At 39.6% G+C, this 27399-nt stretch overlaps 2 protein-coding genes across 9 annotated transcripts in view; both read right to left on the bottom strand.

Annotated features, from left to right (window-relative positions):
- Positions 1-13698, bottom strand: part of si:ch211-196i2.1 (collagen alpha-1(I) chain) — a 139895-nt gene extending 126197 nt beyond the window's left edge. Inside the window, exon 1 of the mRNA XM_055019253.1 lies at positions 13389-13698. Within this exon, the coding sequence (XP_054875228.1) occupies positions 13389-13509 (121 nt within the window). The 5' untranslated portion in view covers positions 13510-13698. The remainder of the gene's footprint in view (positions 1-13388) is intronic.
- A 1754-nt stretch (positions 13699-15452) lies between these two features.
- cacna1bb (calcium channel, voltage-dependent, N type, alpha 1B subunit, b) overlaps positions 15453-27399 on the bottom strand; it is a 261236-nt gene continuing 249289 nt past the window's right edge. For all 8 annotated transcript variants that reach the window (XM_055019128.1, XM_055019127.1, XM_055019126.1 and 5 more), the window contains 2 exons: positions 21934-22157; positions 15453-19903 (listed from right to left, as the gene is read on the bottom strand). In XM_055019128.1, coding sequence (XP_054875103.1) covers positions 19340-19903; positions 21934-22157 — 788 coding nt within the window. In that variant the 3' untranslated portion in view covers positions 15453-19339. The remainder of the gene's footprint in view (positions 19904-21933; positions 22158-27399) is intronic.

Raw genomic sequence — 27399 nt, forward strand, 5'->3', positions numbered from 1 at the left:
TCATGCCGAGTGCTGTTAATGAGATTTGCTGCTCACAACCCTTCAGATGGAGGCAGCCAGACGTTGTGGTTTTGTGTTGGCAACAAGAGCTGCACGATATTAGCAAAAGAAACAAATCACACAGAGACAAGACTAAGGAGACAACCTTTGAAACCCTGATCCCATTTAAAAAGCTGCACTGCCTACAACACTGGACTGTTTTGGCCACTTGAGGGCAGCAGAAAGAATCCACAACACTGACATCAAGTATCATCCAGCACTAATATTAGCATTTATTGGGTGTTTGTTTCCACATGGCGGAAAAACAAAACAATAATTACCCTCTTTAATCACCGGTCATGGTTTAAAAACAACTCCTGAGGGGACCGTCAGGCTCCACTATGTTGACCAGCCTGTCTCTAACTGCATCTGTCTTGTGTTTGATGCCGAGCAGGTAATGGAATTATGGGGTTTTTATGATACTACAAGAGCAGCGACAGTAAAAAAAAAAAAAAAAAAAAAAAAAAGCAGTCAAGCTGCAAGCCAGACAGCTAAACAATGAGCTGGGACCTGCTGTGAAGCTCGGTGAAGTCAAAAGAAGCTGCAGATTCACTGTAGGATCATAGAGATTCCTTTTAATGGTGTCATTTGATGCACTGTCAGTGATTGAATATTGATTATAGCTGCTTTGAGTTCTACTTAATAACAATCTGTTACAAACTGCTACAAATACTGAAATAATTACTACCAAACTTCATAAAAAGTTTATTGATGCAGTTGGAACAAGCATTTTATTGATTATTAACAGCTCTTTTTGTCTGACATTTTTCTGCCTACTTAAAAACATGCTGCGCTCAAAGTTCTTTTAAAGAATCCGAACCTTGATCCATTATATTATAGGCCAAATCCTAAACTTCAACAAGACTTTGATCAAAAGTTCTAGAAAAACTGTGTCTCTACCTAACCTTTAGCTTTTAGGTGCCATAATTACATCTTTGAAACATTTCAGTCCTAATTTGGATCTTTTTACAGCACAAACTGCCCTCCTCAAGATAACCAATGACTTCCTTTTAGCAGCTTTTAGCACAAATTTAATGTTTTTGACTCAGCAGGTCATGCAATTATAACTGACTGTGTAGAAACCTCAGTGCTAAATCCTACCTTTTAGAATGAACCGCAAGGCTCAATGTTGGGCCATGTTTTATTTTCAACTCATACACGTTTCAAAGTTCGGCCAAATTCTTTAACGTCACAACATGTCTTTTTGTTTCTACGCAGATGACACACAAATATACCTTCTTTTGAGATCTGGTATTTCAAGAAGCCTACATGCTGTTTTTTCAACTCAATAAATCCAAATCAGAACTCATATTGTCCACTTCCAAAGCTGTTCCACTGCTAACGTGACGCCTGTTTCTGAAAATTTTGGGGTGTACTGCTTGATTCAAATCTAATGTTTGAGCCACAGATCAGAAAAGTTGTCCAAACCTGCTTCCTTCCATTAAAAAAACAACTCCAGAATGAAACTAAACAGAAATCTTGAAACCTAGCTCATGCTCTTACATCTTCAATTGGGGCCCTTCTGGTTGTTTCAAAGTAAAGGATTACATCTAAAGGAAACTTTAGGTGCTTTTTCTATACGAGACCCTCAACTTTTGCCTCAACAATTGTCCCACTTATATTTTTTGACAGTTCTGACTACAAGTGAAATTTGGCTTCTAAAGGAAAAAGCCAAAACCATGAATATTGACACAAGTTCTATTAAATGATCTCACCATTGGTTTCAGATGTGTTGTAAGTGTTGGAATGAAGAAAAGCTCATGGAGGGTCAAAATGGGAATAGTTCATCCTCAGGGGAGCATGGACATGATCAGAAAATACAAAAACATTATTACTCCGCCAAAGAACGCAGTGGAGTTATGTGACAATCGGCGTACATTTGTCTACTAGTCCGTTTGTCTTTCTGTGTGCAACATGGAATAACAGAATAACAGATCTGGATGAAATTTTCAGGGAAGGTCAGAAATGACACAAGGACCAAATGATTAGATTTTGGCAGTGATGTGGCTCATAGTCTGGATCCACGGATTGGTTAAAGATTTCTGCATCACTGCAAGATAGCGCCACGATGTCACTGTAACTATGACAACAAGTGAACACTACATCAGCTGCCTGCTGATGATCACATGACTGCGATTCTACTACAAATCCACTGCTGCAGACTTATCAGGACTTATCTGCTGGAAATGATACAATGACTGAGCAGCCTTGGCGGAGTACTGCGCTCTTTGAGTATTTTTCTTGTTGAAAGAGTGAATCTAGAATTCAGCATCAGGAGACCATGAATAGTTACTCCGCCAAGGAACGCCACGGAGTTATGTGACGGTCGGTGTACGTTTGTCTGTGAATCTGTCTGTCTGTCCGTGTCCAACATTACTCAAAAACAGACCAACGGATTTGGATGAAATTTTCAGGGAAGATCAGAAATGACACAAAGACCACCTCGTTAGATTTTGGCAGTGATGTGGCTTATAGTCTGGATCCACGGATTTGGAAAAGATCTCCCATTGCGAGATACAGCAGCACGGCGTCACCGTAACTATGACAACAAGCAAACCCTTTGTCAGCTGCCTGCTGATGATCACATGACTGCGATCCTACTACAACTCAACCACTGCCGACTTATTGGAAATGATACAAGAAACAATTGATTAACTTGTGTAGGTTTTTCTGAGTCCCATCAATTAACAGAGGCCACTACATATTTGGGTGCTGCGCTCAAAGTTCTTTTAAAGAATCCGAACCTTGATCCATTATATTATAGGCCAAATCCTAAACTTCAACAAGACTTTGATCAAAAGTTCTAGAAAAACTGTGTCTCTACCTAACCTTTAGCTTTTAGGTGCCATAATTACATCTTTGAAACATTTCAGTCCTAATTTGGATCTTTTTACAGCACAAACTGCCCTCCTCAAGATAACCAATGACTTCCTTTTAGCAGCTTTTAGCACAAATTTAATGTTTTTGACTCAGCAGGTCATGCAATTATAACTGACTGTGTAGAAACCTCAGTGCTAAATCCTACCTTTTAGAATGAACCGCAAGGCTCAATGTTGGGCCATGTTTTATTTTCAACTCATACACGTTTCAAAGTTCGGCCAAATTCTTTAACGTCACAACATGTCTTTTTGTTTCTACGCAGATGACACACAAATATACCTTCTTTTGAGATCTGGTATTTCAAGAAGCCTACATGCTGTTTTTTCAACTCAATAAATCCAAATCAGAACTCATATTGTCCACTTCCAAAGCTGTTCCACTGCTAACGTGACGCCTGTTTCTGAAAATTTTGGGGTGTACTGCTTGATTCAAATCTAATGTTTGAGCCACAGATCAGAAAAGTTGTCCAAACCTGCTTCCTTCCATTAAAAAAACAACTCCAGAATGAAACTAAACAGAAATCTTGAAACCTAGCTCATGCTCTTACATCTTCAATTGGGGCCCTTCTGGTTGTTTCAAAGTAAAGGATTACATCTAAAGGAAACTTTAGGTGCTTTTTCTATACGAGACCCTCAACTTTGTAATGACCTGCCTGAAGAGATAAGGCTACAGAACCAGTGACTTCTCTGAAATCATTCCCTAAAAAACATTTTTATAGAGTTGTCTTTACGTGATGATGTCATCTTTTTTTTTTTTTTTAACTTATTACTATGGTTTTACTATTTTTATTATTTGCATGTTTTAATATTGACATATTGCATTTTTGGGTCAGTTTTCTTACAGTTTTAACTTCATCTTCAATGTTGCTATGTTGACTTCTGGGTATCCTGCTATAACTTTGTCTGTCAAAACCCTTCATAAACCCTTGTTTTTTAACAATGCTAAATCAAATAAAGCTATTATATTATTATTATACCATAAAAAGGTATTTCTAACAGACCATAATACTTTTCAGTCTAAGAAGGCTCAAAGTATACTACATTATTCATACTTAAACTGATGCTCTGTTGCACTACTTGTATCCCAGCCAGTACAACCGTAAAAATGAAAACACATTTAAAACTGGTTCAAATCAAACCACTTATGGTTATTCAACAGGTAAGAATGTAAACTGACGCAGCAGAAATAAAAATAAATACGGCTGCTGGCAGCTACCTGCAGCTCCAGGTGCTCTGTGTCCACGTTAGCTGTTAGTCAGAAGCACCAGGCAGGTGTTTAACATTTGAAAACTACAAAGAAAGGAAAGTGCAGCACAAAGAATGGACACGATTATGCGTGTCAAAACTTTAGTCTGAGCGGAACCACAAACAGAAAAGCTCGGGACAAAACAACCAGATCATTAAAATGAACTTTCCACATGAGAGTTTCCTCGTGTCTGACAGGCTGCGATGTGTCTGTGGGCTGTTGAAGAAACGACGCCGCAGAGTCATCACTGAGGTAATGTTGTAAGTGTTCAAAATAAATAAATAATCTGAATAAAAAATGCCTTTCTTTTATTCATCTCCAACGCCAAACATCTGAGGGACTTTGTCTGAACACTATCAGCCCACTCTATCTGCCATCTGGTTCCAGTTGGCTTGAGAAGAGATCACAGATGAGGGACGAGGTTGTGGTCCAACATGTGGTTTGCACCTAGCCCTCTCCACCCGCTTTTGTTCACACAAAGCTAACCACGAGCTGCGACCTGCTCCACACCCACAAACCAGATCGATGAGCCAGCCTCTTGTATGCTGTAGGGAATGTCACCGCCACTGCACATGTGGGCCTCAGCCTGGTTGAGGGCTGGTAATGGGCTCCAGATCAGGCCTCACCAAGCACTAAGACCCAGGGTCAGGTTTCATTGGATGCAGATGCCCGGTTATGGATCTGGCATTATATTGGCAGTGACATCATGAGCTCAACCTGCTGGAAGCCCATCAGTATCTCAGTGACATGGACGCTGCTTTGATCTGGTTTGACTCCAGGGCTTCCTGATGTGACATAAGTGTTGCAGAGCGAAGCACAATGAGTCTAAATGACAAAGATTCTCCAGAGAAAGGCGGGAAAAAATTAAACAATGCAAGACTTTTGTTGTACACTTTCATCATACTTAACATCTTGAACCAAGATTTAAATTCTAACCAGCAAACCTTGAGACGCTGCGACGTTCAATGTGTAGTATTGAATAAAACAACCTACATGATGACAAACTCCCTATTTTCAGACCCTAACCAGGAGTGGAGATCAAAATATTATGCAGAATGTGGCACATTACTTACTTAAGTGTCTCCAGAACCACATTTTGCCAACATGATACACAGACTGACAAGTGGTGAAACTGCTACCAGTGGTGCTATCATGGCTAGTAATTAGGATTCATCCTCTTAAGACCATGAATACAGAACAGTTAAGGGAAAAGCTTAGCACATTCATAAAAACTGACTACATTTGCAGCTAATTGCTAACCATTACAGCTTTAGTGAGGACATCATTGCAGTTTCATGGAAATCTGGCTAGTCATTTTGGACACAATACAAAAGATCATGAAGCCATTAAAGGTTAAATAACCTGTTTGGTGGCAATAAAACCTTCTAAACCTCATGCCCATATGGTGCTTTTTATTTGTTGGAGGACAAATGAGTCAAAGACGCAATCAGCACCATTACTGAGTGTTTCCACTTTTAATCTGATCATACAGGCCGTGATGTTCCCAATAGGTTGACGTTGTGACCAAACAACAGTGATTTTGCATTATTGCTTAGTCCTATTCGGATCAGTGCCTACAGATGCAAGAAAATAAGTCAGAAGGAAACCAAGTAACATCCTCAAAACATCACAACATCACTATGTTGCTGTCCTGCCTCATTAGTACTCAACCATCATTGATACATTATAAATTACATCTGCTGCTGGTGCTCACAGAAGGTCAAGACAGTTAGTCAGTGATTTCCACTTCTGAAGCGACTCTGTGGTGCAGCAGCAGGAGAGGTTTGGAGATTCTCAGACACTTCTTCTAACCATCACAAAACTCTTCCCAGCAGCTGCTCTGCAGACTTTACTCCAGCGATACTCATCTCACAGGGTCACAGGTTACACTCAGCTATTCCAGACATATGGGAGCATCACAGCTGGATATGGCTAACTGGAAGGATGGATGGATGGAAGGACAGATGAATGGATGGATTGGAAATGACTGAAATGCATATGCCATGGAGATACTGGTGGGCAGCTGTGGACCAAGATTCTTTCTTCATTCATTTTTCATCATAATTATAGAGAACTGCAAAGAATGGAGGAGTATTTTCACACTAAAGCTGGAAACTTTAAGGATTTCTGGGGTCTCTGGAGCTAAAAGTCTGGTCCAAACCATGATCACAGCCTCAGACCAAAAGTACACATAAGTATGTGGAGAGTTTCCCACATTATGGGCAATAAAGGCCCATAAAAATCAAAGAAATTCTCTTCTGGAGGATACATGAATGTGCTCAAATTTCCGATTTTATTTATTAGTTATCTTGCCCAAAAAGTTGACAGTTTGGCCCAACTTCGTTCTCTGAGGAGCACAAAAATGCTCCTGACAGAATTGTCCCACTTATATTTTTTGACAGTTCTGACTACAAGTGAAATTTGGCTTCTAAAGGAAAAAGCCAAAACCATGAATATTGACACAAGTTCTATTAAATGATCTCACCATTGGTTTCAGATGTGTTGTAAGTGTTGGAATGAAGAAAAGCTCATGGAGGGTCAAAATGGGAATAGTTCATCCTCAGGGGAGCATGGACATGATCAGAAAATACAAAAACATTATTACTCCGCCAAAGAACGCAGTGGAGTTATGTGACAATCGGCGTACATTTGTCTACTAGTCCGTTTGTCTTTCTGTGTGCAACATGGAATAACAGAATAACAGATCTGGATGAAATTTTCAGGGAAGGTCAGAAATGACACAAGGACCAAATGATTAGATTTTGGCAGTGATGTGGCTCATAGTCTGGATCCACGGATTGGTTAAAGATTTCTGCATCACTGCAAGATAGCGCCACGATGTCACTGTAACTATGACAACAAGTGAACACTACATCAGCTGCCTGCTGATGATCACATGACTGCGATTCTACTACAAATCCACTGCTGCAGACTTATCAGGACTTATCTGCTGGAAATGATACAATGACTGAGCAGCCTTGGCGGAGTACTGCGCTCTTTGAGTATTTTTCTTGTTGAAAGAGTGAATCTAGAATTCAGCATCAGGAGACCATGAATAGTTACTCCGCCAAGGAACGCCACGGAGTTATGTGACGGTCGGTGTACGTTTGTCTGTGAATCTGTCTGTCTGTCCGTGTCCAACATTACTCAAAAACAGACCAACGGATTTGGATGAAATTTTCAGGGAAGATCAGAAATGACACAAAGACCACCTCGTTAGATTTTGGCAGTGATGTGGCTTATAGTCTGGATCCACGGATTTGGAAAAGATCTCCCATTGCGAGATACAGCAGCACGGCGTCACCGTAACTATGACAACAAGCAAACCCTTTGTCAGCTGCCTGCTGATGATCACATGACTGCGATCCTACTACAACTCAACCACTGCCGACTTATTGGAAATGATACAAGAAACAATTGATTAACTTGTGTAGGTTTTTCTGAGTCCCATCAATTAACAGAGGCCACTACATATTTGGGTCACGCAATTCAGTATCAGTATATAACGTACACATGCATGACTGTATGAACAGTCTTGGCGGAGTACTGTGCTCTCTGTGTGCTTTTCTTGTTGAAAGCATGAATTTAGGATTCAGCCTCAGGAGACCATGAATAGTTAAATAATGTCTCCATTAGCTTCTAATGTCTTGTAGATGGATTTTAGACACTGAGAAATTTCAAAAACTGACAGAAGCTCAAAATTGTGAAGGGCTCATCCTCTGTGGAGCATAAACATGCTCAGAAAATACAATTTCAAAGTGCGAAGAGGACATTTTGATTGGATCATAGCAATAAAATGTTTCCTTTCACACAAAACAAACATGATTATCCATACCAACTTTAATGGAAATGCAGCATTACTTGCCTTTCCATCCAACTCAAAAAACAAACATTTTTACTGTGTAATGTTGGTGTTTAAAAAGCAAAATGTAGTAAAATTTATATAGATTTTGTGAAAAAACCAATACACTTCCTCTCTTGTGACAAAAAACAAAACTGTTTTATCACATTTTGCTGTGACATCTTAGAGGTTTAGCACCACCAAGTGTTTCATCTCGTGCTAAACTTCAGATTTTTGGTAGAACAAAGAAACATCTAACCTGATGGTTTGTTACACAGAAGATAACCTTTGAGAAATTCTTCATTCAGGTTATTGATGAACCACATGTCTATAGTCATTGATCACTGGCAAAGACATCTGTAGCTCTCAGTTTGTAGCTTGAACCCTGTTAAGTTGGATTCTCTCATGAATATGATGAGCAAATCTCACGAGAATCCAGTCGCTTAATTGCATTTTAGTGATTTTACACTCATTTGGTTGAATTCTCTGCAACATTTGGGTTAAAACCTGACCGATACCTGCACATCTTCCTCTAAAAACCACATATATAGTGGCACAGAATCTATACGATGCCTTCAGACTTGATTACAGGTCTGCACACACTTATCTGTTCACCATCGGTCTAATAAACTGCACATAAAGACGGTGGCTTCAAAGTCTAATCCGAGCCGCTTTGACAATGACACCTTTGTACAGGAGATAAATCAGCTGCCGAGGAATTCTTGGTTAAACATCATTGTGCGAATGAATGTAATTCTTCAAATGTGAGCTAAAGGAATGGTCCGTGCACAGTGTACGTGATTTATAGCAGTCACAGAGAGTTCAGGTATGAAGGCGAGGGAACGGTGTGCAACAGATCAAGGTAGAGGGCATTTATAGGTCTTTCTGTTGCTTGTTTCCTCCGTACTTTTCCTTAAACTGCAGTTATAGTTGTATTAATGTAATGATGGGTTGGTTTTGGAAGTCAAATATGGAAACAAAGGCACAACCTCCGCACATAAAGCACACATCTATGGCTTCATAAAGCAGATTTAAGGTGTTATGGGTAACTTGAGGTCACTAAAAATCTCCTCACTCGTGCATCTTGTCAACACCTGCACAGTTTATTTAGTTTCCATTTGTAGACGGTAATCTGATAAACATCTGCAGATAGAAACGTCACAGCTAAGTAACTGGTCCAGGGATGCTTCTTATTATGCTAACTTGCTAACCTCACATCCCCTCTCGTCCCTCCGCACACAAATTGTTTCCATCTGATGATATGGAGGATCTGCCAATTACTTAAATTCACAGTGAGGAGGCTTCAGGAGGAGCTTTGAAACGCATCCTACACTTAAGGCTTTTATCGAGTGCTGTGGTGAATAAATGCTGGACAGGTGATGCAGCTGTGCAGCACATCAGAAGAACCTGGCGTCACTTATGAAAGGAAAGATTTCTCATTAGGAAGCTCCTCATCTCTTCCTAACATCCTTATTGGGAGGAGATAGCATCATGAAAAACAGTCCTGCTCTGACTCAGTGTTTGGTAATAAACTCACAAACTCCAAAAATAATACATTTAAGCTTAACAAAAACATTTAATGATAACAGCTGGCATCAGCATTTTTGAGTTATGACCTCTTCTAATTAAATTACGTTCAACCAACAAGCTAAACTGAGTTACAGGAATTAATTTTCCCTCTTCAATCAAGCATATTTTTAATTATTTTAGTTTTAACTGTCTGAAACCATCCACAAATGTTCAGATAGAAGAAGAGACTTGAAATCTTGAACTGGAAAGTGAAGAAAAATTAAGTTAAAGTCAGTTTTAAGTTACCTCAACTTGACTTTAGTTTGAAATCGACTAATGCAGAAATTTGAGTTTAAATTACACACAATATTAAGATGATGCAACCTAACCCATCAAAATACTGTTTAAAAGGTTTGTCTACATCAGTAAATTATGTATTTTAGTCTATGATTCCACAATTTCATTTTCCAAAGTGACGTTCACTACCATCCAGTTTGGGGTCACTTAAAAATGTCCTCATTTTTGAAAGAAAAGCAGTTTTTTCCAATGAAGATAACATTAAATGAAATCCAGTGTAGACATAGTTAATGTGGTAAATGACTATTCTAGCTGGAAACAGCTGATTTTTAATGGAATATCTCCATAGAGGTACAGAGGAACATTTCCAGCAACCATCACTCCTGTGTTCTAATGCTACATTGGGTTAGCTAATGGTGTTGAAAGGCTAATTGATGATTAGAAAACTCTTGTGCAGTTATGTTAGCACATGGATAAAAGTGGGAGTTTTCATGGAAAACAAGAAATTGTCTGAGTGACCCCAAACTTTTGAACGGTAGCGTACATCTGAGAGAAGATAGAACACAAGCAAGGACCTAGTCAGGAGAAAACAAGCATATATTTAAGTTGTTGGAATAGTTTCCTTGGATTACTTGTAAGATCGTACGTATTTGTCTTTTAGAAGTCTTAGGTGTTCGACAACTTTCCATCATTTTTAGGGTGTTGCGCTGCTTCAAAATGAGCTCCATAACACTTTGTTGCTTCAGATAAATAGTAAATTTCTCTCATACTCTGGTTAATTCGTTGTATCAACAGGAATCAAAAATTCCTAAATTAGTTCATCTAAAGCAGATCAAGAATTAGCGGATGAACCCCAACAATAACAGAGCAAACGCAAGATTCTCACAGCAGAATAACCGTTGTCTTTTTGGCGATGCACAGCGAAAGCTTTCTACAGCAACCCTGAAACACTGTGAAAACATCCATCTGCAGCCTCACCAGGTCTAATCTGAGCTCTCAGCTGTCCTCTGGTCTCCTGTGAGGCTCGAAAACACTTTGATAGCAGCAGGAAAACATGATGCCGATAAAACAAGTGATGCTGTGGAATCAAGTCATCGCAAACTGGCAAATCTCCAACCGATCGAGGATCAATTTCTCCAGTTTCAGAGGATTAAACGGGTGAAGTTTAAACCCTATCACTGCACCAACAGCATTGATAAAACAAAGAAGATCCAGACAACGAAGGCTCTGACGAGACAACAGGGCTGGTTCTGGAAAACAGTGTTGTGATTAACTAAGTCTGCTTGGCACAATAAAAGCATTCCTCGCCATTTAATAACCGACTTTTGGCTTCAGCTTCCACATGTGTTTCATGAAATACTCGACACATTTCTGTGAGAACGACACATCCAGCAAGTCCAAACGTCTCTCATCGCTCGTGTAAAAGTGATGAAATCGACTTTAATCCAGAGAGAAATGATTTTATCTCGGATCGGTTCAGACGTCTGATAACGGTACAGACGATTAAGATGCACGAAGGGAGCCAAGACAGCAGCAGTAATAAAAGCTTAAGGCTGTCGTTGAAGGTGGAAAGAATATAAATGAGTCTGATTTGCAGCTTAAAGGCTTTAAATTTATGAGCGAACTTGTTGGTGAAGAAGAAATGACAACTGTGCTCCAAAAACACTCCTTAAAGTCGTGTTTTCGCCTTTGAGAAGCTGTTCGACTAATTGCAAAACGCCGTTAAAAGTAATAAGTCTGTCGTGAAAATAGCTGAAGCCTCATTGTTTCATTGTGGTTGGAGTTTTTGCAGCTGCCAAACGAAGTTCTTCACTGAGTCTACAAGTGTTTCTGGGTTGATCTGAAACAGGGAAAAGAGCCGCTTGGAAGGAGTGAAGCTGCTGAGTGTCAGAGGAAGTTTTTCATCTGGATCCAAACTGAACTCAACAAATGATGTAATGTGGTCCAGCTGATAAAGTGACTAACAGACCTGCGCTGCAGAGGAGGATGCAGGCTTGTTTTTAAAGGACACATTCAGATAGGGCACTATTAATGAAAAGTAAAGCAGCTTTATGTCAGATAATGATAGATTTCAGGTTTAAGTTTACAGGCTGCATCAGTAAACGACACAGATTCACAGTGATTTTTAGTCACAAAAAAAGTTGATTTTGGTGAATATTTCAAGGCTGAAGTTTACAGGAGAAATGCATATTTTGTGAAAGTTAATAAAAGCTGTTGTCAGGAACCCAGAATAGGTTCTCAAAGAAATGGTTTTACTGCAATTTTGCATGTCTTTAATGCAAAAGTACGGTGGCCGAGTACGGTGGCCGAGAGGTGCAAACCAAATTTACATAATGCAAAACACTTTTACAACTTCCAAGACAAATTTACAAGCGACAAAACACTTTTACAAGTCCGAAAACACTTTTACAAATCCAAATTTAACCGGAAAGGGAATGTCCCAACTCCGGGGTATAACCGGAAGTGACAACAGGAGCGGCTAATGCACTCTGTCGGTCTGATCTGCGACATTTAAACACTCTAAAGACCGACCACACGAAAACCAAAACCGCGTCAATCGGTTCATATGTTACCCACAAAACGGGCAAAACATCACTGTGGTATACTGAGATTTAATATTATTGTTTTAAATGTTATACCAAGGCTTGTTCCAAGTTAAATGTACAAGTATACTGTGGACAGTAATTCTTACAATGTTATATTGTTGTTATACGGTTTCTCCAGTAGAGGGCGCACGAGCGTAATGTTACCTACTGAATGTTACTGTTGTGAGAGAACCACAGAAGAAGCGGTACCTAAAAGATATGTGCTTGGTGGTTGTGCACGAGCTTCAGTAAAAACAACTGAACTAAACTTGAGATGTTGTGCAAAGTTATTTGGGCCACGATGCAACAATCACCCGCTCGCTTGGTTCACCATTATCAACAACGAAAAGTTGCATTAGCCGCTCCTCGTTGTCACTTCCGGTTATACCCCGGAGTTGGGACATTCCCTTTCCGGTTAAATTTGGATTTGTAAAAGTGTTTTCGGACTTGTAAAAGTGTTTTATCGCTTGTAAATTTGTCTTGGAGGTTGTAAAAGTGTTTTGCATTATGTAAATTTGGTTTGCACCTCTCGGCCACCGTATTCATTCAACACTAGGTGACTTTCCATGAAAATCACAGCAGTATCATGTCAAATAATGGAAGACGTTTGCAAGTATTTCAGGTCTAAAGTTTACTGGAGAAATGGATGCAGGAACCAGAAAAGGTTCTCAGAGGTTCAACGATGCAGAAAAACTGATTTGACTTTAATTCTGCATGTCTTTAATGTAAAGTTGCACATGATAAAGAAGACTGCATGAAGACTTTCATTTAAAAAAAAAAAATCATGTTTAGGGATGTTAATTTGCAGTTTTTGGGATGCAAATGTGAAAAAAAAATGCATGAAACAGTTAACAATAAATCTAACATTAACTACAAACGTTGTACATGTTGTGCATTTTGCATGTTAAAAATTCTGTCATAAGACTGAGTGTATTCTACACCTGTGGATCTCTTCCTCCGGAGCTCCACAGGTGTCCTCCCTCCTCTCTTACCTGCCTGCAGCATCCCGGAGCCAGACTCTCCTCCGAAGTCCTCCGCTGCTGCATCGTCAGCTGAGGAGGAGCTCAGCAGGCCGAGGAGGAAAACGGTGCATGTCCAGCAGCAGAGCAACATCTTCCAGCTGAGAGCGACTTTGCAAAACGAGGATTAAACATATGCAAAGCAGGAAAAGAACAAAAAAAGTGCCAAAATATGTTTTCTGGAAAAAAAAACCTCCAGTCAAAGTAAAGTCACAGTGAACGTTGAGCTGTTCATCTTGTCGGAGAGCAGAGGAACTAACTTCCCATCCTCCTCTTCCTCACCTTCTCCTCTTCTTCTCTCCTCCTGCAGCTGCATCACATCACCGCAGCACAAGCCCCGCCCCTTTCTTTGTAATGCGAACCAATTAAAATCCTGCAGGACCTCCGCCCATTTTCTCCCACAAGCCTTTGTCCAACTCCACAAATGTTTGATCAGAGATTTTTTTTTTTTTTGGTAAAAACCCACCCAGATGCATTTGAATTTTTTTTTCTAATCTCCTCATCAGCAAGCTCAGATTTCCAAAAGAGCAGGAATGAAGTTTATTCGAATGAAACATGTGCTCACAGGCTTCCAAATAAAGCGCTCAGGATTCAGACAAAGTCAAAATCAGACCAGAAAACACAGTAAGATGATAAAATGTTGCACAAAAGCTAGGAGAGATCCACAGGTGAGTGGATGTAGGTGTGATAGGGGAGAAGGTCAGGATACTATCAAACTTCTGGTAAATGCTACTAATTTCTGACAAACTTGATTGGCTTTTAAACTAAAATTGTGAGGACCCTCCTCTTGGACACCAGGTGTTCCTGTTCAGAAGCTGAGGGTCGTCAGCTGATTGAGCCACACCTGGGATCAAGTGGCTCAAATTGCATCAAACCTCCCTCACTTCCAGCGTCTGTCTCTCTCTGACAGGAGCTGCTTCCTTCTGGAGCTCCAGAAGCCTGGTTTTGGTTTGGTTTGGTTTATAGTCTTTCGTGCACTTTGTTGGCTTGGTTTTGCATTACAATAAAATCTTTTTTTTTTTAAGTCACCACCCTGTTGTCTCCCTGTTTTGTTGCAGCTTCAGAGCCGAGTTGTAACAAAATGAATGTGACAGCCTAAATTAGACAACCAACACAGCTACCATGCACCAAATACTGAAGTACAGCCTGACCATTTACCCTTAAAATACAAAATATTTCATGCAGTGCACATACAGCCGGGACGCTCTACTTCTTGGTAATATTGCACCCTAAACTCTGACTGCGTTGCTCGTAAATCAGCTGACGTCTGAAGTGTGAAATCGTCTGTCAGTGAACTCTCAGCTTGTTTATACTCATGCAAAACAGCGAAATGTGACGTAACTGCAGAGGATTGTGGCTCAGAAAAAAAAACATGCTAACTTTCATACTGCAAAATGTGATGGAATGTAGTAGTAGTGACATACTGGGACATACTGCAGGTGTGTTTCAGTAGCTATACTGCTTTACTATATAGCACTCTAGAAACTGATTTAATATAGAGTGTATTATTTTTGTATGAATAAATTGTATGAAGCTTTTCATAAAAAAAAAAAAGTTTAGGGATGTTAACTTGCAGTTTTTTGTGGAAAAAGTGCATGAAACTTCGTCAGGCAACACTATTTCCTGAATTAGTTAACAATAAACCAGAAAAAAAATATACATCTATATGCATTAGATTGATATTAAAGTTACTTTATTTCAGACTCAAGTCTAATGTAACTCTCACTGAATATTTACCTTCTTTATCTTTGACAAAAACACTATTCAAACTGTTTTTCCACCATTTTCCATGAGGAAATGGATGGAAAAAAATGCTTAAATAGTGATAAAAACACTACTGAAGGTGTTTTTCCATCCATTTTCCACCAAAAAACTGCTGAAATACTGTTTTTTGCCCACCAAAAGAGGGTTAAAACAGACAAATAACTCTCAATAGTAAATATGGAGCATCAGATTCTATCCTGGGTTCAGGTCCAGTAAAATGTTGTCCAACCACGAGACAATTCAACACAACATTCACACATCTACACGCTGCAATTTCATAATCATACCTCTTTATTCAAGGACTTATATTCATACAAAATCTATAGGTTCAGTCGAAATGACTGCAGGAGACAGTCAAGTAACAGATCAGGCAGCGAAGGATTCAGCCACTCCAGAACCTCTTTTCTGACAAAGAGCCTCGGTTCCACTTTGGTGGTTCTGTGAGAAGAAAATGTTTTTCAAGCTTGTTTTTATTTTCATTTTTTCTTTTACCTGAAACCAATACATTTGTGTGTGTTGAGATTAATCAGAAAATACAAATTGTACAAATCATGGACTCAATGAAGCCAAACAATACCACTATTATTATTAGTTTTTTTTTCTCTTTGTGTTTTTTCGCACATGCACAGTTTCTTTTTCAGAACATGCAAACAGGACATGTCCAGAGGAGGGCAGCCATAGAAAAGAGGAAAAACTTGGCACCCGGTTCATGTGGGGCTCAGTGGAGGAAATGTAGGATCTTTATCTTTTTATAAAATCTACCATAGATGAACATAAACTTCTGTTCCAATATGGCAACTTACAATGAGACAACAGGCAACCTGTTGGTACAAACAACAACCACACAAACATTTAGACCCTTCAAGTCTAAACTGTCTCCACTTAGATCCATCAATAGATTGCACACTTAGAGATGAATAAAATGAAATCTACTAGTATAGTGGGACAAAATCAGATTTGGATAGAAGTATTTGCAAATAATTTACGTGTTCATAAACTTGCCAGGATGATAAAATGAGCACCAAGGTCTGTATTTCTACTGGTAAAAATTAAACAAAAATGCTAAATATCTGAGAATATTAACTTGTTCCAATTAAATCTGAAGGATTTTGAGATGTTTTGTGAACCAACTCTGACAATCAGGACCATAATCATTACTTGTAACAGTCTGATGTACAGTTATTTATTAAGAAATGTCTTTTTAACACATTTATCTATGTAGCTCAAAGGATAAGGTCAGCAATTTCTCATTTTTTTGTATTTTTTAAACACAAAAATAAGAACTGAATCCACAATTAACTGATTTTTAATGCCATGAATTACACGTTTAGCCAGATCAGTTCTGCATAATCCACTATTTCGTCCTGTTTGAGTTGCGTTTGGGAAAACAACAGTTCTTCAGCCATTTTAGGAAATGATACCAGTATCATCTTTGTTGTCGCCCCATAAAATGCTTTAAAATATCCGCATTGGCCTTAAAGTTCACAGTTCGATTTGAAAACGTTGCATAAATCAAAGTCAGTTGTAAGTTGAAGTTATTTTGTCTGGTAAATGTGCACTTTTGAAAAGCATTACACTTTATGTAATACATGTAAAATATGTGGAAGAGTGGGTCTCTCAATATGTTAAGTCCACTACAGGAGAGACTTCTAGATTTGGTGGGAAAAATACGCACATATATCAGTACTGTCTTCTGCAATCTACCACAATGAGCTGGAAAATATTGGAAAATCCAATATAGGCAAATATCGTCCATTGTGCATCAATAGAAACATGTTTTTGAGACTAGTTTTAAAGACTTTTTTTTATCTTAAGTAGGAACTGATGAACAGGAGACAAGTTCCTTCCTGAACATAAGTGCATTTCGGTGAAAGCACGTCTTCATGCTGCCATAAAAACACATTAAATGTGCATCAATCTACAGGTAGAAACCAACAAATGCACGATTTACTGCTTTCTTAGCTGAGAATATTTCTGAAAAACCCCAGCAACCAGCTCTTTTCACAAATTTTTGAGTTTTTTTTTTTTTTTAAAGACTTATATAAAGATTTAAATCATTAGAACAAACAAGCTTTAGACTAAAATCTACAACCAGTTTCATTAGAAAGGTGCACCAGGCAGGGACAAATGGATCAAAGGTTTTAGACCCTGTCTAACCTGCAAGAATACATTTATTTGTGACATTTCAGTGCTAGATCTACAGTGGTTGCTTGCACATGTTGGGAAACCCACCAGAAGACACGACATCTCTTCACTACGTTTTTGTGACGTCGAACGTCGAAGGTACACTCGTTAACTTTGGCTCCTAAGTGTGCAGGAGTCAGTTTAAAACAAAAACAGAGAATATTGCCAGCCTTATCCTTTAACAAGTTACGTCCAGTCCTGTGAAACGAGGTAAAGAGTCAGAGTGTAGCAAAAGTGTTGTATAATGGTTGGTAACGGATGAAATTTAGAGCTTCAAGTCTCTCTCTAGATGTAATCCTCTCCAGAACTCCAATGGTGACACAAAAACGCTTGGTGAGCACAGACATTAATGTGAAAAATGTGGTTCTCCCGGCAAGTTTCAAACCCACTAAAATTATTTAAAAATACAACTTGACCCAAATGTGGAAAGAACACAGTTTTATATTCTGGGTGGTTCTATCTGAGTAGGCGTCATGCAGTCAACTTGCCAACCTCAAAAATGCCCTGCGATTCACACCATTTGTGCCTCAGCGTGTGTTGTCGGTTAACTGTACATCGTATAATACATTTAGAATTTACAGCTCTTCACACGTAAAATGTAAAATTTGGTCGCAGTCACACTAAAGCCTGAACCTGGAGATTCCAGAGGGTAAAGCTACAGGGCAAGATGAAGTGTCGTCTTGTTGCATAGCCCTACTTTTAGTCAACAGTCAGCAGCAACAACACAACTCCTTATTGTACCCGTGAAACTGCACACAGGTAACCTCACCTACAAACCCTCACACAATACTGCTCTCAGAGGAAACAGACGGGAAGAAAAGGAAACCCTTGAAATCTGGGTAAATATGGCCGAGATGAGATAAATACCGTGACGAGGCAGGTGTTTCTGAACTTTTTTGTCGATTATTAATCAAAAAAATGGCACTTTTCCCCATCCAGAGACTGTTTTCTACCAACTGGCTGGCAGTATATTTGAAAGAGAAAGGCAAAGGCTTAACCACACACCCTTAAGCAAAAGTACAGACACTATTTTTTTTTTTTTTTTTTTGACAACCCTGGCATGCACTACATTGCTTACTTTGGATCTCTAATTCTGACTTACCTACCACAAGATTCAGTACAAAAAAAGACTATTTTTGCATTCTGTCCTTTCTACCAGTTTGTTCTGTCCACATCTTGTCAGCTGAGTACACACTTAGATCCTGTATATTCAGCTCCAAGCCAGGCTGCATCTTAACACATCGTGGAAAACGAGGCACTTGGTATTTTAGCCACTTAATGTCAGAAAAAGAGTTGTCCTATTCCCTACGTGCACTCAAAAAATTTACACCTGGTACAATTTACAAAAACGTGATCGTGAAAACTCGGCTTTAGAGCAATTCTGACCCACGTCTGATGACTTTCTGTGTTCAGTAGGTATATGGCAGAATTTTTAGACCAGAATAAAAAAAAGTTTCTCTAATCCGCTCGGGTCAAAATTCGACGATAACCCTGTCGTAGTAAAAAATCAAAGGAGAGGAAGATAACTTGGAGGGTGAAACGGAAACAAAATGAGACATACGGTAATAAAAACTCAATGAGGCATTCTGATCAGCGTGAAACAAAGTTCATAGTTTCACCCAAAGAATGAGGAGATTTTGGCTTTTGTCTTCTGCTCCACTGAATTCACTGGCCAAGGCAAAAATACTTAAGGGTCTTGACATGTGCTATAATTTCAGTGCAAGTAAAGGGGGTAGAAAAAGTTTATATTCCTTAAAGAGGTTGTTGTATTAAAAAGAGAGTAACACTACAAAGCTGGAATGATTTCTGATCCCCCTTTTACAGCACTTCCCACTGACTTTGTACCCTCAGCATGTTTTCAAGCCGACCGGCCTCCGACTGCAGCGGCTCAACGGACTCGACACGAGCGCTGAGCAGCACTTACTCGCTGCTCCTTTCTAGCTAACAGCAAACTCTTTCCAAAGTTTCCCGCCATGTTAGCACCAGTCATCTTCCTCCCTCTCCCTGAGACACCCTCTGTTCCCAGGCCCCGATGCAGAGTTGACCCCGAGGGTGAAGTGGTACCCGTTCGGCACCCCCCCTGCTCGGCCCTGCACGGCCGGCGCCGTCACAGTCGCGGCGGCAGTTCCGTGCGAAACCGAAGTTGTGGTGGAGGCGCCAGTTCTGGCAGAGTGTCCCCCTCCATGGCTGCTCATGGCGTCCTGGAAGTCCTCCGTCTCTTCGAGCAGAACCTGCTGAGAGGAGTCCAGCTGCTGACGGTTTAAATTAGGGTCCGAACCGATGCGGGTGACTGGAATCGGGGACTCTTCTTGGGCCCCGAATAAGCGATCGTGCTCTGAAAGGCCACGGCTGAAGCGAGTCTGGTGTCCTGACGTAGCGGCGCCGGTGCTGGGCGGCAGAGGCGAGGAGTTGGAGGTCTTGTAGGCCACAGCAGGACGAGGGGTGAGGGGCGTCTGTGGAAGCTGCCGGCGACTGCGGCCCGGTGTGCTTGAACCAGAGGGGAGCGTCACGGGGCCAGCTTTGACCACACTGCTACCATGCTGAGGAAGCAAATAACATACACAGTAAATGAGTTGGCAGCAAGACCATGTATTGAGACTTAAAGATTAAGTTCTAAACATAAATAAAGCAGAAAAATCTGAGTAAACTACTACTTTTCATGTAAAGAAGAAATGACCTCAGCCACAGCAGGTCAAGTTTTATGTACACACTACAGCATGTTAGTGCATGTGAGTTCCTCCCTTTGAAACTGTTGGCCCACCCTGCATTTATAAACAGACTGAGAATGATTACCCACACTGCACCATAAACACAAAAGAATGGAATATGTCATTTACATAAGTATCCAGACTCTTTAAGCTCTGGAGTGGCCTACTGCTATCAGTGTTTCTTGAGATGCTTCCCCAACTTCACTGGAGTCCATTTAACTCAATGGACAGAATTAGGAAAGGTACACACTTGTCTTATTTCAGTGAAAAACAAACTATGAGTTTGTCAAAAAAAAATGGACAGATGATGGTCTAAATGCTCAGGTCTGTGGAAGGATACAAAAAATTCTGATCATGGTCAATCAAAGTCGTCTGAGACTCCATCGTTTACAAATGGAAGCTATTTGGAACCACTAACAGTCTTCCTAGATCTGATCACTCAGCCAAACTGAGTAATCAGGGACATACGGCTTCAGTCAGACAGGTAACTAAGAACCAAACAGTCACTATGAATGAGTTCCTTTATGCAGGTGGAAGAAACTTACAGAAAGACAACCATTGGTGCAGCACCAATCAGGCTTTTATGGTACAGTGGTCACATGGAAGCTTCACCTTACTAAAGGCACATGACAGCCTGCTGGGAGATTGCCAAAAATGCCTCAATGACTCCCAAACCATGAGAGGGAAACTCATCTGGTCTCATGAAATGAATATTCAACTATTTCTACAATTCGGAATGATATGTGGAAGCAACCAGGAGTGAATCGCCCCATTTTTATAAGCCCTACAGTCAAGCATGGTGGTGGCACCATCATGCTGTGGGAGACTAGTCAGGCTAGAGGGAAAGATGGATGCAGAAAAATATAGAACAATCCTGCATGAAAACCTTCTCTAGACAGCGCAGGATCTCCATCTGGCGATAAGATTTACATTTGAAGACAACGATCCAAAGCATATCCCCTAGAAAAAATAAGAGTGTTTTAGGAAAACTCTGTGAAAGAGGCTGGACCTGAACCTAACATTGCATCTCTGGAGAGTCCTGAAAATAGCTGTGTGCCCACGCCTTCAATCCGACCCGACTGCACTTCAATGATTCTGCCAAGAAAAATGGGAACAACAAAGAAAGGTGTGCTCGGAAGATATGAGGCTGCCACCGCTGCCACATGAGCTTTAAGTACAAAGTGATGGATCTTATGTGCTGATGTAACTGGGATATGTCAGACTTTTATATTAAAATTCACAACACATCCCCAAAACTAGTTAATACTATGTGTTTGTAGAGTATTGTGTTTAGATTGATGAGAAAAACATAAATTCAGTCAAATTTTTGATGAATTTCAAATGTAAAAATGTGGAAAAACTTGACAGGGCCTGAACATTTTCCAAATGCACTATAATTATAGAGTAAAATTAGTAGAAAGCAGAAACATGAATAAAATCTTATGCATAGAAACTTTGTGGCTTTAAAAGAAATCTGAAGACATTTGCCACCTTTCTACTGATGTTCTGTTAAACCTTTCCTGCCGACAGCTTCACATCCTTCTTGCTTCGGGGCCTTCAGTCTACTCTTCAGAGGTGAAACACATGATCAGTTGGACTGAGAGCTTGTGACTGACTCATGACTCAGGAACTTTCCACTCCTTAGCTGAGATTTGGGATATTTGTTTTGCTGCACTGTTCCCAAATTGGGTATTATGAACACAAAGGGCAACAATCCCCACACTGATCACCTAGTAACCCCAAAATCTAAGTTTGAAACCGTGTATCATATAAAATGCAACATGTGGGAGTACATTGCGAGAACAAACACGTCACAGTTTGAACCGCTCAGCTGTGAAGCCCCGTGGCTTCAGGTGACTGACCTGTTTAAGGAAACCAGAGTCCTGTCCTTCACCCGGAGATGTGGATCGACTGGGACCGGCTGACTTGGCGTGGCACTGCTCCCTGCTGCCGTAACGCTCGCAGGAATAATATCGCTGCTTCTCCCCTGCTGAGGAGTGGTGCCTCCTCTCGTGAGGCCGGCTGCGATCCCGCTCCCTCGCTCGTTCTCTGGACAAACCTTCGGCCGAGGGGTCGGTAAAAGAACCTGGAAGACAGTACCATCAAATTAAATGAGAAAGAGCGGGTAGAAGATACAGAATAGGGTTGAGATTTCACTTTTATCATCTTTACCCCTTTTTGAATCTGTGAAAAAATAAACACTCATACAGTCAAGGCCCATTTTTTTTTAGTTTTGTGTAAAATTAGGTCAATTTTGGCTTTTTTCTTCTGCCGTCTTGTGTTTTTCCAATGCACATCAAGGAAATAAACACGTGTATACCAAAAACATTTGTAATTGCAACAATTTCTGGGAGAAATGGTGTATTCTCTGGAAAAACTCCAGGGGTGCCAATAATTTCGGCCATGACTGTATATGAAATAATGCAAGTCTCCTTAATCTGTTGCAAGAGTTGTTGCTCTGTTTATCCACACAAAATAGAGAAAACTACCAAAACAAGCTACACCGCCGTGGCGTTTAACCATTTTTTAAGCTCGGTGGACTCACTATTAAGGGAAAATCCATGGATGAAGGTAGGGATATTTCCTCAAGTTTTTAAAATTCCATTGTACAGTAAAATCGACACACATTTGAAGAGTGTGAGATAAGAACTTGCATCTGAACTGCAAATTCTACAACATAATTTAAGAGTACATTGTGGACTTTTTGACCACTGGTGACCTAATGGAGCAACGTTTGTACAAGTGGGTTTCTATTTTCTGTGTGTGCATCCATTCAAGAATTAGGCGATACCATATACAGTACTGTTCAAAAGTTTGGGGTCACTTACAAATGTCCTTTCTTTGGAAAAAAAAGCAGTTTTTTTCAATGAAGATAACATTAAATGAATCATAAATTCAGTCTAGACATTGTTAATGTGGTAAATGACTATTGTAGCTGGAAACAGCTGATTTTTAATGGAATATCTCCATAGGGGTACAGAGGAACATTTCCAGCAACCATCACTCCTGTGTTCTAATGCTACATTGTGTTAGCTAATGGTGCTGAAAGGCTAATTGATGATTAGAAAACCTTTGTGCAGTTATGTTTAGAAAAATGGATGTGAACAACACAAGATGTAAAAATAGAACTCCAGTTGACACCTTTTGGCCTTTTCTCATTCATTCACACTTCAAACATATGATTCACATCATTTTTTTCTTATCTAACCACCAGGAATCCGTTGTCCTACTGACCTCTTGATAACCGTCACAATAAAATGCCTGCAACAGCATAAAAGAACCACTAGATCCCCTCTATGTTGAGGTCAAGCTTTCAGGTCTGCACTGTTCTCATGGAGAATGACTCATCCAATCATATCACCCTTTTTCCACATGTATAGACCAGAGCTTGGTTTCTGCACCACTGGACTCTCAAATGTGCATTCATCTTTGTAATGGAGGATTTATGCACTGCAACAAGACTATAAAATATCTCTTTTATACAGACTGTTCCTACTTTTTCAGTCACCTGAGGAAGTGTTGATGTGTTTTTCTGTACATATGGCACAAATGTATCAAGCGTTAACTATCAAACCACAGTTTCTGACTAAAGTTACTGATGTACTTCCCACAGATTAAATGCAGATGTCAGTTTAGTCACTATTCCTGCAGTTTGTGACTGACTGTGGCCCAATAATTCAACTCTGCTTAGATCTTTTTTCCTCTTGGCATCTTGATACTAAATGAGAATCAACTGTTCCTCAGCATTTTCATACATGCCACAGAGCATGACTGGACAGTTAACTGCACCACGTAGTGCACATAGTGTTCCTTGTAGAGTCGGACTACAGCATCTATCTACATCAATTTAAAGTAAAACAATGACAAAATACAATTCACGTGAAATCAAACTTTTTAAAAAGCGTGTTCAGAGGGAATTCAGGACATCCTTGGATCTTGGATTTGTTGGGATTTCACTTTTATTGGGTCAAAACAAATTCAAAATTATTCAGGTTAATCTCACTAATTAATAACACTAAAGGGTCTTAGCTTTAATATTAAATTAAGTAGGTTAATCTTCAAAATTAATAATACTGTACGGTCTGAGCCTTATTATGTATTGTACTTGGATAAAGTAGCGTTTTATATCATTTTTGTAAGATTTAACTCATTACTATGTACATTACTTTGGTAAACTTATACTTTTGGTGGGATAATTTGCAATGTCAGTCATTTTCCTTTTTAATGGAAAGCACTTTGGCGCAATGGCTGTTGTTTGAAATTAGCTCTGTAAACACCAGTGGTTTGTCTTGACTTCACTAAACTTAAGAATAAAATGGAGCCAAGACTGTGTTCTCCTGAATAAAGAGCAAATAATAAACCAGTTTGGATTAACATTCTCAGTTACACACAATACAAACCAACATGTATATAGACCATGAATACAGATTTAGTGCAAATATGTAAGCAAATAAATTTAGTCATTGATGCATGACACATAATGAACTGCACATTACCCCTATTTTGTGAAACTTTCACCAAAAATGCCAGAAAACTGGATCGACTATAGACCTTGCGAATGCAAAAGTGAGACGCCTTGTGGCCAGATAAGTTCAAGCAAGCATATTCTGATAAAGATTCAGAAGAACCACAAGAACCAGAACCAAAACTAGTCATCATATCAATCTGTAAACATTGACTCTGCAGCCAGAACCAGAACCTATAGTTGATTTTTACACCTGATCTACCAACTACAAGTAGGAGTCCAGAACCACCGACAAGTGTCCACTGTGTTCAACACTCAGTCTTTAGCTTATAGTTTGTCGTTAATTTAGTTTTAAGTGTTTCTGTCTCTAGTTATTTGTCCTCCTAGTTAAAGATTTTCTGCATATTCACTAACCGCCTTCACAGGAATAAACAGTCGTACTGATTTAAGAGCAAAGAGGACTGAAAGCTCATCGAAGAGTTCAAAGTGACGCAAAAAAATCACTTCACATTGCGTCTAAACTAAGTTTGCACATTAATTCTACTCCATCAAAGAATGGCAGAGTTATGTGACAAATCAGCGTACGTTTGTCTGTCTGTCTGTTAGCAACATTACTCAAAAACGGACTAACGAATTTGGATGAAATTTTCAGGGAAGGTCAGAAATGACACAAGGACCAAGTGATTAGATTTTGGCAGTGATGCAGCTTATAGTCTGGATCCATGGATTTGTTAAAGATTTCTGTATTGTGAGATAGCGGCACGGCGTCACCGTAACCATGACAACAAGTGAACACTACGTCAGCTGCCTGCTGATGATCACATGATTGTGATCCTACTACAAATCCACCACTGTGGACTTTTCAGGACTTATCCATCAGAAATGATACAAGAACAACTGATTAAATTGTGGGGGTGTTTCTGAGTCCCATCAATTCCCGCCTCCCGCTACATATTTAGGTCACATGATTCAGTATCCGTACGTAACATACACATGCATAACACACGCCTGTGCTCAGTGCAAGGTCATTTTGTTTGTGAGTACATCTATATTAAATGGACATGTTCTATGGTGCCGTGATTTCTGCCATGATTTTTTTCAAGATTTCAACCACTGGAACGATACGACTGAGCAGCCTTGGCAGAGTACTGCGATCTCCGAGTGCTTTTCTTGTCTCATTATGTGGCAGCTGTTCTCTTCAACACTCACAAAGTCTATCCCACCTACAGTCACTACACATTAATGTAAAACTCAACATAGCTTGTCTTATTAAATAATATCTGTATTCTTTATTATTACACTCATGCATTATACAGGGTGGGCCACAAGTTTCCATACATAGGAAAATGTATAATGTATATTTTTTTTATGCTTCAGATACCCTAGAAGATGCACTTGACACTATCTTTGGAGGCACTTGAAGGCCACGGTGTATCAGGTGACGATACGAGACATAAATCTTCTCCAAGCGATTACAAGCATAACTTCAACTGTGCTAATGCAAGTTCATCAACAGTGGAAAACATGTCTTAACATGTATTTTCGAAATAATGGTAATCATATAGAGCACATTATATAAATAAAAACAGTTGTCCAACATAAAACGTTTGTTTTTCCTATGTATGGAAACTTATGGCCCACCCTGTAGATACTATTTGCACATTCTTGGCCATATTTTGTACATAATTTTTTTTAACCCAACAGGTCTTTTAATATTCAAACATCTTGTTTTATTTAGTTCTTACGACAGAATTGGCTCTAATGTTGTTTATATATTGCGTTATTAGTTTTCTATACTTGTTTTTCTCTGATTTTCTATGTCATGATTGTTGCTCCGCTACAATAAGAACAATTCCTTGTATGTGCAACCTAACGTTGGCAATAAAACTGATTTGAATTCTTATACTGGAGTGATTGATTTTGGATAAGTGATCTAATTTAGGTGACATTGTGATCAATGTTTTCGCATGTTTCTGTAAATTAAAGTCAAATGACTCATGTGTGTAAATGTCTCTTTCTAGACTCTAGCTGCATAAGTTGAAGCCCTGCAGTGGAATTACTTCCTTCAGCGCTGGAATAATTCCCGTTTTGAGATTAAAACCATGATGACAGAAACACAGAAGCCTTTTCATCCTAATCTGATGTGTCAGATCTGCCTTTCGAACGACAAGCTCTGAGGCCTGAAACCTCCATTCTCTCTCCTGCTGTTTCCCTACATTTAATAGACGTAGAGACTCTGCCGATGTTCTGCTGAATCACCAGGACGCTGCTATAAATCCAGATGCTGGACCTGTCCGCTGTGGCCTTTTATCTCGGCAATAAAGCCCAGCTGCTGCCCTCCAGTGTTGACACAGAAAACACCCAGGGAGCAGCTCGAAGCTCTGATCGCTCCAACAGACGACCCTGACGGCAAACAAAGACCGTGGCCTTCTACGCTGAAATCTTTGAACCCGTAATATTATATTAATGAGCCTTTGCATGAAGCGTTGCACCTGTGGTTTCGCACGATTTGGAACAGATTTTTTAATGGTGATTTATACAAACTACAGAAACTTGTAAGTCATTTCCCAAAGCATGCGACACCGCAGGCTAAATTTCTGCCTGTTAGGCAGCGACTGATTCCAATTTATTTTACTACAGAACATTGCTGCTTTATTATATGTAATATTTTGTGGTTAAATTTATGTTCTCGTGACTTTGGAAGACTTTCTGAAGGTCTTTCTTGGTGGTACGTCCATAGAATATTGAAAATTTAAGGACCAGCGCAAGAAAAGTTGCAAATAAATCTAAAAGCAGAGAAAATTCAAATCAAATGGACAACGTGCAAATGATATATGGTGTAGTTTTTGTCATTTTGTGACAT

This window comes from Amphiprion ocellaris, chromosome 17 (assembly GCF_022539595.1).
Source record: "Amphiprion ocellaris isolate individual 3 ecotype Okinawa chromosome 17, ASM2253959v1, whole genome shotgun sequence".
NCBI classification, from domain to species: Eukaryota; Metazoa; Chordata; class Actinopteri; family Pomacentridae; genus Amphiprion; species Amphiprion ocellaris.